At 46.4% G+C, this 18,100-nt stretch overlaps 1 protein-coding gene across 1 annotated transcript in view; it reads right to left on the bottom strand.

Annotated features, from left to right (window-relative positions):
• Positions 1-4,810: 4,810 nt before the first annotated feature.
• SYNPO2L (synaptopodin 2 like) overlaps positions 4,811-18,100 on the bottom strand; it is a 41,609-nt gene continuing 28,319 nt past the window's right edge. The window contains exon 4 of the mRNA XM_037401043.1: positions 4,811-11,204. Within this exon, the coding sequence (XP_037256940.1) occupies positions 8,866-11,204 (2,339 nt within the window). The 3' untranslated portion in view covers positions 4,811-8,865. The remainder of the gene's footprint in view (positions 11,205-18,100) is intronic.

The following is an 18,100-nucleotide window of genomic DNA, read 5'->3' as shown; positions in this document are numbered from 1 at the left end:
CTACTCACTGCAGGTTGTACGGTGAGTAGTACTTTGTTGCCACATTTATTTCTCTTGGATTGGTTTAGCACAGTGCTGAGCATTTGCCCAGAGTGCCCAGTGCCTGCTGTGAAGTCCAGTTGTGCTCTTTGGGGTGCTGCTCTCCTATTCAAGTTCTCTGTCGTCTAAATGCTATTGAACAAGGGAGCTATTGCCTGTCACAAGGGGATGGCATGTGGTGGGGGGCATAGTGAGAACAGACACGGTGTGCTGCTATATTGCTTAAAATCAGCAGCCCTTTGCCTCTCCCTTTGCAAAGGCATGAGGTACAGTTACCTCTTAATTTTAAGAAGTTTCTAGCTCCATTTGGATAGTCATCTAAGAAATGAATGTGATTTATACTGTGGGGTGAGAAGCTGAGAAATGCAGCTACCACTATATGGCACCCTCTTGCAGTCACTAGAGAGTGATGCTACATTCTGCCTCCTCTCTACTTGCTTCAAGAAGCTGTTTTCAGACCAATTTATAGCTGTTGTATTATTTCTCCAGTCATCTCCTGTGCTTTCCCAAGCACAAGTTACACCTCAGGGGAACACTTTGTGCCAGATAGAGGAACAGTTTGTGCCAGATGGATATCATGTGGAAACCTGCTGGATTTTGAGGCATGGTGTAGCTCCAAAAGGCCACGTAGCAAGGAAGTATGTGGTTGCTCTTCCCTGCCACAAACATGACCCACTGCTCCTCTGCTTCCTCCCACCCCAAGGGTTCACTGCTTCCTCCCACCCTAGGGGTTCGAAGCTGCAGGGAGACAGAAGCTGAGCAGGGTGGAAGGGGGGAGAGTGCCCCATGGCTAGCTGGTAATTGGAGGTGAGCAGGAAACGAATGTGAGCCATCTTAAAAAACTCAAGAGACATACTAGAGAAAAGCAATAGCAAGTTGAAGAGAAGGCATGTCTAGCATGGTATGTGAGGATCTCAATCAGTATATGAGCAGGCATGCCCAGCAGTTAGGACCAGGAATAAGGCACTGACAGCAATTCAGGGTGAGCCAACTCCAGGAGACCAGACTCCTGTGGTTCCCCAGCCTAAAGGGCAAGAGGCAAGCAGGCTTAGGGAAGGCCAAGGACCCTGAAGTCCAGCTTCAAGGCCTGATGGGAACTGTGGTCTGATGGGAACAAAACCTTTGTACACCAAGTCAAGGTCTCATCTGAGAGGTAGGCAGGGTGGTGAGGAACTGGAAATGAGAGAGGTTGAGCAGACATGTGAAAGAAAGTAAACTACAAGTAGAGAGTACAGGGCAGGATCTTTATCCAGGGCTCAAAAGTAGTATCTGGAAGCTGAAATGATCACATGGGGTGATTCTTTTATTCCCTAGTTGCTGGTGGGTGTATTTAGGTTCCTAGACTAATCATCAGACTCCTCAGAAACTCCAGTAGCAAAATCCAAGGTTTAGACCAGACTCTTGTCCAGTTTTTTCAGTGCTGTTGTGCCTGTGGCTGTCATCAGGCTCAAATTCTGAAGAGTCCTTGGCCACCTCCACTTTGAAAGATGATCTATACCCCTCATTCAGTGCTATGTGAAGCCTCGTTCTATCCTTGCAATCCTAATCCTCCAGAGGTTATTTTCATCTGCATGTGCATACATACATCGGGTGAGACACAGGACCTAAGCGTGCAACTGGAGTGTGCTGCACAGAGCCTCAGCCTTGAACCCAGAGGGAATATAAGAGAGGTTTTACCCTACTAGTATGGCACCAGGATTTATAGGGTGATTTGGATAAAGCAGTCTTGTGTCTGACACTTACGTACCAAGGCACATCTTTAACTGAGATTCTCACCTCCTACTCTACCTTCAAATAAAATTATATGTCTCCATTTTCAGTTACCAGGCTGAGAACTAAATCCTGCTCCTTTCTCCTCTATATGCACAGTTTCTCCTGGGAGAGAGAAATGCCTAGTTCCCTAGTCTAGAAATGTCAATCTTGGGTCTAGCAAGATCTTCATTTGTGCCCTGCCATGGTGCCAGGTTCAGCAGCTCAGTGGCTTTTTCCGCTGGGAATATTGTACCAACCTGGTATCTCTGCCGTAAGTAATAAGATGAACTCAGCATGGAAAAGAAGTTATGTAGGGCTGTTACTGGTATCTTACACACTCATGCTACTCAGTGCTCAGGGTTTAAAATCATTACAAGCCTTGAAACATGAGCTGTTTTAGTTTTGTTTTGGCTGAAGTGTGGAGTGTTACCTGGAGTGTGGTGAAGTTTGGTCTCTAAATTCAATTGTTGCTTGAGTACATGGAGTTTCCACTTAGGTCAGCAGGGTAGTACATGTGCTGCCTGTAGGACATTTCAGCACTTCAGGGAGGAGTTTCTAATCATACAAGGAGTTGTCTGTATCTCACTGTAACCACCTCCCTCTTCCAAATATACCCTTTGCTTAAGTGGCCTTAGGAACAGCCTGCACAAAGCTTTGCTTTCTCTGACTTGGATCTTCAAAATTAATTTATTTGCACTGCATTCTTGTGCACTTCATTTCAAATGGTCTGACTTCAAATTGTTGGCATCTGCAAAGTCATTTCAAGAGCAGGAGATGAGATCTGCCTCGTTACATGGTGCTAGATGGACATTAGCAGTAGCTAAGACAAGTGTCATCAGCAAGGCTGTCACCTGAGCACGTTTTGATCATGTGGAAGTCTGGCAGACAGTGTCAGTCTGGCAAGTAGCCTTCACCATTTTAATTTTCCAAAGACAGAGAATTAAACCCTGACCCTGCTCCCCTTTTTTCTTGGATCCCAGGTCTGAGCTGTGCTGGAAGTATTCATAAGCAGTGAATTTCAACATGATCGATTCTGTTCTAAAAAAGGTTGCAAACCTCTTGATTTGGCTTTTTTCTGCTTGTTTTTTATATTGAAATACATAATATATAATAGTTGTTATTTTAATATATTTCATAAACACCTAATCTCTTCCACTTTTACACAGGCATCAGGAAGATTTATCAGTAGTTTGTAGCCCCCACAACAGGAGAAACAGTTAATGCCAGGCTCCTTCCTGCCACTAAGTGAGCTTAATGCACTGTGAGATGTAGGACTGGGACAGAAATATGTAGGATTCGATCACAGAGCTGGAGTGTGCGTTGAAATAGCTGGCGTGCCCATGGTGCGTTACTTGCTGGGCAGCCTGTTTGCCTGCATGCCACATATGCTACCACTCAGGGATCTCCAAACTGCAGCAAGCTTCTCGCTGCCAAAACTCCCTGGTATGAGGCTGGCCTTCTCCTCTGGTATGTGGGACTGAGCAACACCATATGTGAACGCCAAAAGAGGATAGATTAGGAAGAAAGGATTTCCTAAGGTTTAAACCCTCCAGACTTAGCACCACATCAGGCGAATGCCAAAACCCCAGGTAACTCAGAGAAGAACGGTGGCAACATCTAGTGGCCGTTGAGGCTATAGGTCTGGACTGCCTGGAATACCCTTGCTCTGCCTACACGCCCTGTGCTTGCCCTGCTGTGCTCTTTGCTGGACATTTCTCCTTCCATCGGGTATGATTCTTTGGGGGTAGATATCCCTACTAGGCACCTTACTATTTTCTGATTTTAAAGTACTCTCTTGAGTAGCGCATTGAAGTCATCCCTACCCTGCTGCGTAGCTGCTCAGTAATCATTTGGCTTTGTAACCTCAGGGCTGGCTTCCGTGCCGCCTTTGAAACTCTGTTTCTCAGGCTCTTTCTGACATGACCTGCTGTGAGAAGAAATGACTCTCACTTGAGAAGGTTGTAGAGGTTAACAGGGAATTTAATCAGAGCCCTGGACACAGCAACTGTCCTGCAATGTGTCAAACCATCTGGAGTAGCTCATAATCCTCCTTTGTCAGCTTTATTAAGCAAAACAAGATGCAGTCCTAATCTGCAGCCTGTGCATCTGTAGACTTATTTCTCTGGGAGCTGTGCTTCTGGTTGGACAGAAGCTCAGGTTTGGCATCAGCAAACATAGCTGCCCCTTTGTGCGTTTCCTGCGTTTCCTGTCCGCAAATTGATCAGAAATATGCTGGATAGTTCCAAGACCCCCTCCAGACCACTGTGTAAGAAACTTATCCTTGCAATTAATCTGAAAAACATCCACAAAATCATACCTGGACAAGTGTCCAGAGTCTGCAGTCTAATCCTACAGCTGACCCCAGCATCTCCTGCAGTGCTCAGGAATTGCTGTGAGTTGCATGCATCTGGGAAATGCAACCTGTTATGCTTGTCCTAAACTGAGCACAATGGACCTCTCAGGACCTAGAAATTGAGTAGACTTGAACATGAGTTGGGTTGGGGTTAGAGTCAGGGTTAGGCTTGGAGCCTGAGGATACAATGGGATATATCTGATTTTGTGACTGATTTGGTTTTCTGATCTCTTGGTTAATATTAAGTGGAATCGTTCAATGTGAGTTTATATTTGGATTTGCCACAGCTGACAAAGTTGCTAGCAGATTTACAAGCAGAGGGTAGGGTTTAGGTTAAAGCAGGCTGAGGGACAGGGCTGGGACAGGCCAGCTGGGGCTGGCCCATGAACTTCTTCACCCTGTCAGTGAGTGTTTTATAGCTAGTAGTACCAAAGTTTTGGGTTTCACTTAGGTTTTTCCTTGCATAGGGCTTTATTAATGTATGGGGGGTTCAGTCCAACTTAGGTGTTTTTATTGCTGAGACATCCCGTCCTTTTTAGGACTCCTTATATTGTCTTGGCCTTAGTAGTTTGTTGGTAGTGCTAGCTGCATGTGCTGTACACATAGCAGTTCCTCCTGGGTGCCAAGCAAAGAAAGTGACAAAATGCCACATGTAAAGTGCATATCACAAGTTTATTCTTCTGCACAAATAGAAAGTGACTATAAACTGGGGGGGGGCGGGGGGAGACAAAACAGGAAAGGAAAAAAAGTATTTCCATAAACAAAGATGCCAATTCTGTTCTTCTTCTGGGGTCACATCTTCCACCAGAGAGAGCAGTACCGCTGGGCTCCCATTTTCAGAGCACTGTTGAGTCTTTTCTAGGAAGAGGGTCCGGTAGGGGATGCTGGATATTATAGCAGAAAGGGAGCATATTCATTCCAAGGGACAATCTTGGCTTGCACTATGCTCATGTCTGGCGATCAGTGACCCATCATCACACCAGTCTCTTCTGAGATTCTTCCTCTCAGCTGCTGCAGGATCTTAAGGTTATCTCTGGCAAGTGTTCTCATATGTTCAGAGGGAATGGATTGATCCTTCTGAAGCAAAGATGAACCCCCAGAATTGTCATAGCTGCAATGTGTAACCTGCAGCATTCTAGAGAGGAGGGATGATAGGCTGTTTTAAATCAGAGACCATGCATCTTCAAATGCTTAACAAGGGGATACTGGGGTTTGGCCTACCACTGCAGCTTATAGCTTAGCAGGTGGGAGCTAAAACTTGTCAAACAACTGTTTATGTCTGTGCTTGTTGAACAGCTGAAGAATTAGAAATTTCAAGAGGCTCAAGAAAAGCTTATATGGTTGAAAAGTATTCCTCGTAACCTCACCTGTGACCTTTCTAAGAGGCACAGCCACAATATTTTCATGAGCAGACACTAGCAGAGCTGCTTGAAGCCAGCAGTAGTGCAGGTTTCTTCCTTATAGCTTAGCAGATGCATCTCAGTATTATTTCTTATCTCATGCTACTTGCAGCCACAGGCCTTGTTTGGGATATGCCACAAGCACTGTAGGCCTCATCTGCAACACCCTCTGCTTCTGCAGATTAAGTCCTGTGTCAGCATAGGATCCAGAAAAGATCAAGAGGGGCTGAGATCCAGCAGACTACTTTGGCTTTGCTTCTAAGCATAGCTTCGAACCAAGGATGTTAGAAGTGAAATGCAGGATCCCCAGCCTCCTGGTTCTTTTCCTTGCTCTGATGTTTAATACTCGTTCTCCAGTCAAACCTAACATTTTTTCATCTCCTGCTCATTACATTATTAGAAATGATGGGCCAAATGCAGTTATTCCACTCACTTGGGTGCTGACATCTAACATTCAACAGTGTTTGGCCTTGGCTTGCATGAGCGTCTCCCAGAAATCTGGGGTGGGACCACTGAAATACTAACCATGTGCAATCTCCCTTACATGCTAAGGCCAGACCTCTCTTTTTTCTCAGCGGCAAAATGAATTTCCCAAGACACTCAGGTCCTGAGAGCACTCACCTTTATGGACCTGAGGGAGAGAGACACTGGAGCAAGATTCAGACTTTCTGAGGTTATTTCTTCACTGCAGAATTATCTTGAACACCCTTTCTCTGGTCCACACAACCCCTCTCTACACCTGAGTTCAGTGATGCTTTCAACTTGTGGTAGCTTGTCTGTCTAAGGCTAGTGGCTAAAACCATTAGCCAGTGACAGACAGCACTCCACAAGGAGACTAGGAACAAAGCTTTTGGAGCACTGCTAGTCCTCGAGTTCCTTCTCACAGCTTTCCTAGCAAAACAGAATATTCCTCCTTCCATATTTGAGAAGAATCACAGAGATTCAGCTTGCTACAGCACACAGGACTTTTTTCCAGAAACACTGGCAATACAATGCAGCACACGATGAGTGAGAAAGCAATTGTCCAAATTAGGTTTTGTAACATGGCTCCTCTCCTTCACCAGAGCTAAGTGGATTCTGGTGATGGGAATTAATTTACCCTATGGTAATGACTTGTCCTAAGACGTCCCCTCTGGGGCTTTCCAGGAACACACACAATCACCTCATCAGTTCAGGTCAGCTGCTCCCATGTCATACAACCAGGGGCAGCACCTCTTCTGGCTCAGCCACCCCTTTGCACATTAACTCAAGGCATTCCCAAAGGTTTTCTCTCCATCCTCTCCCATGGCTGATAAGTCTGCCAAGTGAGGTGTAAGTGCTGTCCTCAGCCCTCCCCAGTATGTACGTCCTGTGTTTCAGGGCCCCCAGGAATGTGCATTCTCCAAGGAAATGTAGAAACACCAGCTTTTGTGAAAAGAGCTATACACTGTAAGCTCCAGCTGCACGGAGGAAGGTTGGCTCAGACTTAGTGTGAAACCACACTAGCTGCACTGCTTACAGACTTGGCACCAGCCCCATTTGACCCTCCTTTCTTTCTCCCCAGAACCTATAGTTTTGTACATCCAAAGTTTGTTCTCAGTCTGGTCAGAGAACAGCTTCTGCTTGAAGGAGACAAGCAAGCCTAATGAGATGGAGGCATGTCTTAAACAAGGCTAAAAGACCTTCATCCAGCCTCCAGTACTCATTCCTGAGAGTCTAGCAAAAAGCTGGGCAATCTCTGCCCAGGAAGCTCCTTCCCTGCAGCTGGGGCATCTGCCATGTTTGGAAGCCAGTGCTTCAGGAGCAATGTTTTCTTGGTGTACTCATGGGATCACACTGTAAAAGTGGCTGCTGCAAAACAGGAGCACAGGTGGAAAGCAAATGGCAGAGGTGTGTGCGAACCAGAGCACAGATGGCATGCACACACACATGCACAGTCCCTACTAATATCCTGAATTGTTCCTTGGGAAAGGGAATTCTTTTTTCTTGTGTGCCTTTAGTGTAGGGATTAAGTCTGAGGCTAGCCTGGGCCATTCAAGGAATAACCAGTCCTGTTTCCCCAGCATCGCCAGCGAAATGAGCTCTGTATGTGTGTGTGAGTGCAGATCCTCTGCGAATCTCAGAGCACTTCAGTTCTTATCAAATAGATCCCAAGGATACTGAAATCATTTAGTATGAAATTCTACTTGTGAATTTCTGTTTCCCTTTCCTCCACTTCCACACCGAGAGCATCTGTAAAGGGGCTTCATTTTCTAGCTCATCACAGAGTTTTCAGCAAGTTTAATGTCATGATCCATTTCCAATCTAGCCACACTTCTGTCCTAAACTAAACAAAAAGATGATGTGCAATTCAATCCTGCCTCCTTTTAAAACCAAGTGTACCTTCTCCCACGCAATCCTCCTTTGTACTTACAGCATCTATATCCTCTTCCAGTGGGACTAATGCTGCAGGGCCTTCCTTGCGCCAATCAGCCACTGCCTGAGCTTAGCTTTGCCTTTGTGTATCCTCAAAAACAGATACTTCTTTCTGTGGTTCCTCCACCTTGTGATAGCCCCACCAAGTCCATTCAATGCCCCTCTTTGGCAAACTGCTCCCAGACCTGATAGCCATGTTTAGCACCAGCTAAGATGACTCTCCCTTTCACCCTCATCCCTGGTGACTGTAGGAGCGGGCATACACGGCCACCCTCCTGTGCAGGGCACACTGCCCACACGTGCCGTGCAAACACCGCCGCTCACTCTGCTCTCTTGCTTCCTCTCCCATGGCCCTCTGGAGGGGAGTCTGGGAGAAGTGCCCAAGGCAAAGCCCCACTTCTGCTTTCATTCCCTGCTGAACGCTGCGGTGTGCATGTGTGTGTGTGCGTATGGACTGACAGGCTCAGAGGAAAGCAGTCTAATGGAGAAGCTAGGGCTTCTGTGCTGTAATCCCAGCTCTGACCCTTTCTTCCTGGAAAAGCTCTTGCCCCTCAGTCTGTTCAGGGGTGACTCCAAAGCCCTTGGGAAAGGAAAACCACTGCCGCCTACATGTCCTCACATGAGGCCACCCCTGCCCTTCACCACCTCCAGAGGTGCATTTTGCTACTGTGTAGAAGTTCCCAGTCTCTGTGTCCTCTTTCCACATTCTTCCTCCTGCTGTAGCCATGGCCAGTAAGCCTTGCCACGAAGCTGCCCATCTGAGACTAAGGGGAGGCTGGGGGAGAGGGTGGTGCAGAAGGGGAGTAATTATTTTTTTTTGTCTTTTCTTCATTTTGTATCACTCATCCCAATGTACTGAGCTGACATGAATGACAAAACAAGCACTATCTCTGCAGGGCCACAGATGGGATGGGAGCACTGCCTGCCTCAGTGGTGGCCAAAGCTTGGCCTCCACACATTGGCCTGCATCCCTGTTCTTGCTGCTGAGAATTTGGGCCTGGCCACCTGAAACCGAGAGGCTGAGGCTGGGTTTGGGTAAGGCCCCTGGCCCGCCTGACCAGGCTCTGGGGAGCTCTGGTATGGCTTAGGGGACTGGCTGAGCTCCACCTGGAAGGGTGCCGGTGTAGTGGGGGCAGAAGAGGCCATTTCTGTTCTCCACACTGGCTCATCCAACGTGGTGGCCGAGCGGGGCACAAGCACAGTGGGTGCCAGGCTGCTTGAGGTTGGCATGGGAGCTGGAGTGGAGAAGCGACGTATCTCCTGAGTCTTGGCTGTTTTCACAGGGACCTGCTTGGCTGCCGTGAAGGATGAGCTAGCCTGTGGGCCTGTCTGACCAGGAGACTCCTGAATGCTGGAGCTTGGGGGATCCCCAAAACAGAACATGGCTGATTTTAATTGATAGGGCTGGTGGCGCATTAAATCAATGACCTTGATCCCTGATTTCTGGCCAGGTGCCTTTTTCACTTTGCTCTCTGCTTTGCTAGCCTGAGATTTGCTGGCTGCCAGAGGATAGAAAGGGGAATGCATTGGGTTGTAAGCTATTGGAGGGGGAGCACGGATGTTGGGTGAATATTTCCAGGATGAGGGTAGAGAAGGGGAAGGAGAGGGTGTCCTGGCCTTGGACTCTGGCTTCGGTGTTGTCTCCACCACATACTTGTCCATGCGGCTCTGGCGTTTGGCAAAGAGCTCTGCCCCCTTGCCTTTAAGCTGAGGCATGTCCTGGGCCCCATTTACCAGTCCAGCATCTTGCTGCTGAGGCTTAGGAGCCACTGGCGGTGGGGTCTTGAATTTGCGGCCAGAAGACTGCATGAAGTTGCAGGCCTCAGCACCCAGACTGAGGAAGTCCTCCTCAGGCCCAGACTCAAAGCCTGCCCCAGGGTGGTCAGCTTTAGGCTTCTCATCCAGGTTCTGCACCAGAGACAGGAGCTCAGGGTTGGGTGAATTCTTCTTCTTCTCCTCAATCTTGCTGAACATGGGTTTCTTGTTGCCCCGTCGGCGAGCCTCCTGCAGGATGCCTGTGCGGGGAGCCGGCACAGCAATCCTCTGCTCCCTGGAGGTCAAGGGCTCAGAAGGAGGTCGTGGTGTTGCTGGTGAGACAGCAGGAGAAGGCTGCTTTGGCAGGGGGGAACTGCTTATTGTGTGCTGTGACGGTGCTGGACTGATATACAAAGAAGAAGAGGCTGTTCCAGGGACTCGTGGTTGGGATGCCGCAGAGGCTACTTCTCCTCCTGGCTTTGAGGGAGTTGACAGAAAGATAGAGGTGGTAGATGTTCGGGCAGTGTTGGCAGAAGGCTTAGTGTCTGGAGTACTTCCTCCCCCTCTTGGCTGTGACTCCAGTGGTGGTGTTGGTCTTCCTGGTGCAGGGATATACAGAGATGTGGAGGAGCTGACTGGACCACGGTGTGTTGGCACTGGTGCACTGGCAGGTGTTCCTGGAGCCAGAGGTGAGAAAGGGGGAACCACTGTGCTTTGTCCACCTAGACTTTCACTAGGTTTTTTGGGTGCAGATGGCCTGAAGACGACAGAGGATGTTGCTGGGCGTTGGCCAGAGAAGCCAGGAGTAAAGGGTCGTGCAGACCTGTTGAACATGCTTGTTGAGCTTGCAGTGAAGGGGTCAGGCGTGCTTGGGGGAGGCAGGAAGAAAGTGGGGCTAGGGGGAGCCAGGAGCTGAGCTGGGGGGGTGTCTGGCTGCTTGCTGGGCACTTGCACACCTTCCAGGTGGATGCTGAGGGGCACACTGTCTACCTTCTGTGGCACAGGCATATCTCCGTTCACCGTGCCCTGCTGTGGCTGGGCAGCTGGGGCAGGCTGGGTGCTCTTCTGCACCGGGACTTTCTCGACTGTGTACTTCCCAGCCCGTTCCCTCTGTTGCTCAAATAATCGTGCTCCTTTACCTGAAGCCTCACTCAAGCCTTTTTGCTTCTCTTCCTTCTGTTCAGAGTCAGACTTGGACTTTTCAATGTCCAGGTAAGTGTTGTCCCAGTCTGAGTGATTAGTTAGGCTTCGGGCATCAGAGAAACCTTCCTCATCAAATTCAGACTCACTAGTTGGAAAAACTCCGTCTTCCTCCTCGTAGGAGCGGTCTTCGTCAACACTCCCAAAGCTTACCAATGTATACTTCTTAGCCCTCTGCCTGCGCTTCTTGAACATCAGCACCCCCTTGGAGTGGGGGTTCGGTGCATCTGTCAGCAAGGATGCAATGGTTCTGCACTTGGTTTTGGCTTCTTTCACGTTCTTCTCTTGGATGCTCTCGTGGCGGTGGAGCTCTGCAAAAGACAAAAGGAGGCAAGCTCAAGGTCAGTGAAAGGCTGGGTGGGCAAAGCTGGACTGTGATATGGCTACAAGTATTCTGGTGCCCATACCAGGAAATACACTGCCCTTCTTTGCTAATCGTGTCTTTAGGAACTGCTGATAGAAAGCCAGGTGCAGTTTTCTCTTTCCCTGCAAACACAACAGAAGTCCATGCAAATGTGGGGAGGGAACTTCCCCCCACTCTGATGGCTGGTCTCTGTTTCTTGGTCAGACCTGGGATTTCCTATTTCTGCAACACGTTGCCAAGAGTCCCAGGCTGTATCTCACAGTGTTTTTACTGTGCATGCCCTTGCTCCTGGGAATTTTTACCATTTACTTATGACCCTGAAGGTGCTTTTTGCAGACCTTCCTCCTACCATATGGAGGATTCCCTGGATCAAGTGATTTGTCTGGCCCTGAGAGTTTGGGAAGCAGCCACTGCTACTGCTAGCACCCGTGTACATAAGCAATGGGAGAGGTGTCCTGCAGGCACAGCTGGGCTGCTCCTGCTTTAGGCCCTGCAGGGCCAGCTACAGAGTCAGTGTCTTGCAGCAGCGTTGTGTGTGGGGCTGTTGGCTGCTCTCTGCAGCGGCCCTGCAACAGCAGGAGGCATGTTTTCACCCTTGCTGTGGTCCCTTGTGTGCCCTATACCCAACAAGGAAGAAAAGCATTTGCTCCTGAACAAGAAAAGAATGCCAGACCCCCACAACTGATCAGCCAGGACAGAAGGAATCCACTTAGACAGGCTTGCTTGGAAAGCCAACACCTGTTGGGACACTGGCATGGAAGTGTGGGGTAATAATTTTCCACCTGCTCTGCCAGCCCAGCGGTCAGTAAAGACCCAGGGAGGAACGTTGTGTTCTTTGCCTTGCTTGCAGGGAAAGCAGAGGGTGAACAAGATTCAGTAGCAAAACCAGTCTTGGCTGCCCAAAAGGAAGTATGGGCATGCCTTGAAACAGTGTTCACATGACAGAAATCAGCGCTAACCTCGCACAGAAAAAAACCCATATACCTAAACCATAAACTAATTTCTGATTTCTTTTATTTCATCCTTTTTCTTACTCCCATTGTCTTATTCCCAGCATGACAGTACAGCTGAAACATCCATCCACTGCCTGCATCTAATAATTTGTCAAAAAACTCTGTAGCACCTTGTCCAGCCCTGATATTCTCAAGAACAGTACAAAATTGTGCCCTGCTGAAGGGAGAAAGGAGAGGAGAGCGGCAAGCAGTGCTGGGCGATGGTGTTATCTTAAGAGATTATGGAAGCTGCTCAGTCCTCTCAGGATCTCACTTCTGACCATTTTATCACAGAGCATTCATTCAATGGGGATCTGCTAATGTGGCAAACTTACCTACAGTGGGGGTCAGGGAGCTTAGCTAAGAGGGATACTAGTTTTCCTGAGGGTTGCAGATGTGCCCCAAAACCTGGCTAGGCTGCACAGCTGTGGCAGGTGTCATCACTCCATACTGCACCAGTGTAACCACAGCAGAAAGAGCTTCCCTCTCTCACCCAATGCTGAAAATAAGGTGATCTGCAGAGCAGTCATCCTTCCAGGAAGCTCAAGAATACAAGGAAGACTCTTCTCAAGGTTTGCATCCATTCCATAGCACAGGCTGCTGCTTTGGGATTTCAGCAAGGCAACTTCTGAGGTTCCATTCCTCCCCTTGCACCCAGAAAACTGGAAACAGCAAAATCAATGCTGAAAAAATGGCTCACTATTCGTACTTGCACTTGCAAAGTGAAGGCTCTCTGCAAAACTTTCTTTACAGAATGACTGCACCTTGCTGAACTAAGACTGAAGCAGTGTCCACGTTTTCGTGGAGACTTAGTGCTCTTCAGGGCAGTCATAGACGGGCCCTCAAAGATCTGCTCTCCATGATGGAAATGAGCTACAGTCCCTGATGTTCTGTCCACTCCACTTGCAAATCTGCATGCATGGGTCTCTGGGGGTTGTTAACAATGGAGGAAGTAAGGAAGATTTCTTTTTTGCTACAAGCTACTACACCTCACCTGGCTCATATTTTGCTTCTAAATTTACAAGGAGGAAGAGCAGCACTACAGAATCTTAGTCAAGTGCAGAATATTTAAACTCTAGACCCTCAGTGACTCACAGGAGGATTTCTGGCATAAGGAGCTAACAGCTTAGGGAGCTACACCATCCAAAGTGAGCATGCAGCTCCTTCTGACAGCGGAGTACCATGAAAGCACTCAACTCTAGAGTCTTGGCTATGCCTCAAGCAAGTCTTGGTCCTCACTCAGCATTAGCATCCATGTACAACTTCCGTAGGGAATTGCTCTGAACTGTGCTCTGAAGCAGCTGGCAAGTAAGGCCTTCTGGGACCTGCTATCACCTCCCTATTTTCCTCTTACTTTCCTCCTCATCAAAGGCTAGAGCACATAAATTATACCAGTTCTCCCGAAAGAAAAATGATAATGCTATTCAAGCTACAATCTACCAAAGCAGTTTAAAAAAAAAAAAGAAAGAGAAATCTTCCTGAGATGACTTGCTGAAGGTAAAGAGCAAGAGTGAAATCAGAATAGGTAAAAGAACAGGGAAAGGAGAGGAGAGGAAAAAGGAGAGGAAGGGAAAGGGAGAAGGAAGATAAAGGAAAGGAAAAGAAAAGAAAAAGAGAGAAAGGGAAAAAGAAAAGAAAGAAAAGAAAAGAAAAGAAAAGAAAAGAGAAGAAAAGAAAAGAGAAGAGAAAAGAAAAGAAAAGAAAAGAAAAAATAAAATAAAATAGAAAAGAAAATAAAAAGAAAAGAAAATAAAAAAGAAAAGAAAAGAAAAGAAAAGAAAAAAGAAAAGAAAAGAAAAGAAAAAAGAAAAGAAAAGAAAAGAAAAGAAAAAAGAAAAGGAAAAAAAGAGAAAAGAGGAGATGTTTGTACCTGCATAAGGCTGATCCAAGCTTGAGAAGGCAGAGTCCAGACCTGGAGAGCTGGGCATGTCACAGAGCCCGTTTAATTCACAACTCCCCATAAACAGAGAGACAAGGAGAGAGAAGTAAAGCAGTTCCCTGCTGGAGCAGAACCAAAGCTCTAAGGTGTCCAAGCCCTTTGCTATCAGCTCCACAAGCCTTTTAAAGCCTCTCTTTTGTCTCATAAGCATTGCTGCCAAAAGCCATGAGGTCACTTTGTCTATTTTCGTCTTCCTAGCTTCATCACTGAGCAGTGTGATGGACATTGTCACCTGGCACTTAAACACCCTCCTTCTTTCCCCCACCCTCTACCCCCTGTGAGGAATAACTCCTCTATTTTATTTTAAAATAAGAAAATACACGCTATACTGTCACTGCTTCTGTGGTGCAAGCTTTAGGTTAGAAAGGTGCAAGCTTCAGGTTAGTGTTTCCAGTGCCTCAATGTCCAGCATTTCTGTGCTAAAGAGCCTTTCAAAGAGATGAGACTAACACAGTGCTCATTTCCAGCATGGACAAGCAGACAAGCCCACCTGAGATGAAAGAGACTTTCCTTCTCTGAAACCCTCAGAGATAACCCAGCTCTAGGTAAACATAAGGAAGAAAATAGAGAGGAGAGGCTTTCTTTTCCTGTGTATATCCATTTCCTTCCATGTCTGAGGAGAAGCAGTTCATGATACAGACTTCTGTTGTGTACCAGGACGGAGGAACATTTAAGAGAGGAGCTTTAGGATCCTGGGTGTCTGCAGCAAAATGGTATTGTTGAATTAAAATGGCAGAGCCTGTTAACTACACCACTGAAGAGTGTGGCTGTGCCCAGGGAGGGTGACGGAGCGTTTGGAAGCCAAGGAGTGGTGTTTTGGCAGCACCGTTCAGAGCTCCAGCACTGGAGACTGAGGTGTTGAAAGATAAGATGCTGATAGGGAGGACTGGGGTGGATGTGGAGGAAGGGAACAGAGGGTGCTGGAAGTCTACAGATCTCCGCAGCTGTGGCCTGCTCAGCATCTCCTCACACTTTGACTAGGTTTCATCTTACCGCCTCTTTCTGTACACGAGCAATAGCTGCTGTGAAAGAATCCCAGAGCCATGACCAAGGGACACTGCCATGAGATTGTCCCTCCCAGCAGTCCCAGCCTTAGCAAATCTGCAGCCCATAACTTGAGCAGACCATCTGCAGTGTTAGTGAGTCTAGAAAAATGAAGGTCTGACCATGCCTCCTGAAATGCAGTAGCCATCGCTGCATGCCAAGAAGATGGCTTCCACAGGCAGTCTTGCTGTAAGAGGGATCTGTCATGCTTCATACAGAGGCTCTTACAGCAAAAACAATTAAAGTGGTTCAGTCTCTTCTTTGATGAATATTTACAAATACAGGGAAAACATTGTAGAATCTTATATATATACACAATATGCAATTGGAAATGAAAATACAGCTCTGCAGTACAGAAAAAATTCTCTATTAAGAACAATCAAATGGAATAGATAAAAGATTAAAGTTTATAAAACTCTCCTGAATTCTGTTGGTGGGGTGGATAATTTCTGTAGAAGACTTCTTGTTAACTTTTAAATCACTTAGTTCTTGTCCCCACTAAATTCTGTTGGAATAATCCACAAAAAGGAAAAACTTCTCTTCAGCAAAGCCTATAAAAATTTTCCCATTAACTTAATCTAATTAAATTTCACTGAAGCGAAATTAATTACATTACTAATTACAGTAAAGAGAAGTGTAAAAAATATAAATCTTTTCAAGATCAGGCCTTATTTGAAGAAAGCATTTTAATGTATGCTCAGGTAAACTACCGAACAAGCAGGCTTACATGATGTCAGATAGCGTTCATGTTCACTCAGAAGGAAACAATGGTAAATCTTAATACCAAAGACCAAACTCTAGAAAAGCCATTACCACAGAAAATAAGCATGCTGCTAATTTCAGAGATAAAGAGCCTGTTCCTCTGATGAAATACTATTTGTCTACTATTTTTTCACACGGGATCAACTAGAATTTTGTTCTTCCAGCTATTTATGTTAGACAAGGTCATTTTTCCATGGCTAACATCACAAATATCTCAGTAAGTCATTAGAGGCGATAGATGTCTCATGCTTTTCATACCTGGAGTCCTTTCAAAAAAAGATTTGGATAAGTTATATTGGCCTTCTAAGTATTTCCCTGTTGAAAGCTTCAACCAATGTTTGAACTGCAACCAGTAAAGCAGAGAAGTATATATTCTTTTACTTAAAAGAAGTGGTAAAACTCTTGGGACAGAAAATGTGTTTCTCATTCTTGGGTATTTGCACACTTCCATCACATAACCTGTGCATGATATAAACATAGATATGGCTTCAGTTCCAATGTAGGATGCTACAGGCAAATAAATGCTTCAGTCCTACTCAGGTCTGCAACACTTAAGCATGTATTTGAGGTTAAAAACACAGTTAAGTACTTGTTAAACCAGTATTTGTTCTTAAATGGCTAGTGATTTTAAGAGCTCCCAATAAGACACTGCCCCACTGCAGTCTCCTGGTGTTAGAAAAACGGAAAACAAGCTTTTCTGCAGGTGAATTGACAGCCCATGGGAAAAAACATGCCCAGTCATTTTGAAGATTTTTGACTGTTAGCCATTCTGTGGCTCCCACACTGCTATTGAAGAGCTCTGCTAGGCAAAGAGTGTGTGGAAACAGAGCTGTACGTGGCTGCAGTATATTAGTCTCAGGGTACCCTGCTGGAGACTTGAGTAGCTTGTTCAGTCAGAAAAATCTCCCTCAGCTGAGTCAGAGTTTGCCTTTCTTCCTGAGCTGGATGGGAATGTGTCCTCAGTGTAAAAGGTAGCACACATAGCCAACTTTGTTGTGCTGACAGCTCACTATTCCCTACATAGTCTCCTGTGACAAGATTGCCAAAGAAGAGCTTTCTTTTGCCAGGACAGTACCTGCTGAATGCACTAGTGAATCTGTCTTTTGCAGTTTTAGCCTGATTACCTAAGAAAGGTTTAGGCAGTCATGCTGCATGTTTTTCGATCTTACCTGTCTCATGCTAATAGCTTTTGAGCCCATTTGCTAATTTTAGGAGTCTGAAGTCACAAAGATACAATGCTCCTAACAAGTTTACGTGCAGATAGGTGGCTGGACGGAGGAGATAGACCGCACCATAGGAAGCAGAAAGCCTGACTGCAGTCTTAATTACGCACCAAAAACCAAAGAACGCACACAACAGAGAGATTATGAATTCTCATTTTGAATATGAGAGACATCAGACAGATTTGCATTTACTAGACATGGGAGAAGGAGATACCAAATACAACACATAAATTAAAAGGACACCAGGATCTGTTAATTCTGCTGCTCACAAAATTGCTTGATGTCTGACAGCAGGATGCCACTGATTTATCGTCTCTTTGTCCTTGAGTGTTTCCAGCATCCACTCTCTAGTAATAGACAAGCATATGCTTACCATCTGGGTCTGTGGACTTGATTAATCCTGTAGCACTTGCCATATATTCTTGTTATCCAATTGATTTTAGTCCTTTTCTGCATCCAGTCAAGCTCCTACTACATTTAAAAATCCAGCCTTTCATGAGACAACTGTGTACCTTTCATGCCTCATGTCACCTGCTGATTGATACACAGCAATCTCCACTGAATCCTCAGGCCATCCATTAAAAATGGTATTATTGCTATTTCCTGTTACTGCTTGCTAGGTACAACACACTCAAGAGAAACAAAAAACATTTTAAAAGCTTCACTAGCAGGAATTTGCAGTTGAAAAAGCACATAGGAAGACAGTGGTTTTGAGGTCCTCAGTCCAGGTAACTCACCTCCCTCCCCTGTGTCCTGCACACACCTGGGTTTCTGTGGGAAGAAAGACCAGAGAAGAGCTGCAAGGTGTCCCAGACAGGTCCCAGCTCTGAATAGCAGCAGTTTCAGGGCTGTGGGGTGTCCCACAGCACATACTATCTGTTCT

This window comes from Falco rusticolus, chromosome 9 (assembly GCF_015220075.1).
Source record: "Falco rusticolus isolate bFalRus1 chromosome 9, bFalRus1.pri, whole genome shotgun sequence".
Taxonomy (NCBI): Eukaryota; Metazoa; Chordata; class Aves; order Falconiformes; family Falconidae; genus Falco; species Falco rusticolus.
This window is presented reverse-complemented; position numbering and strand designations above follow the sequence as displayed.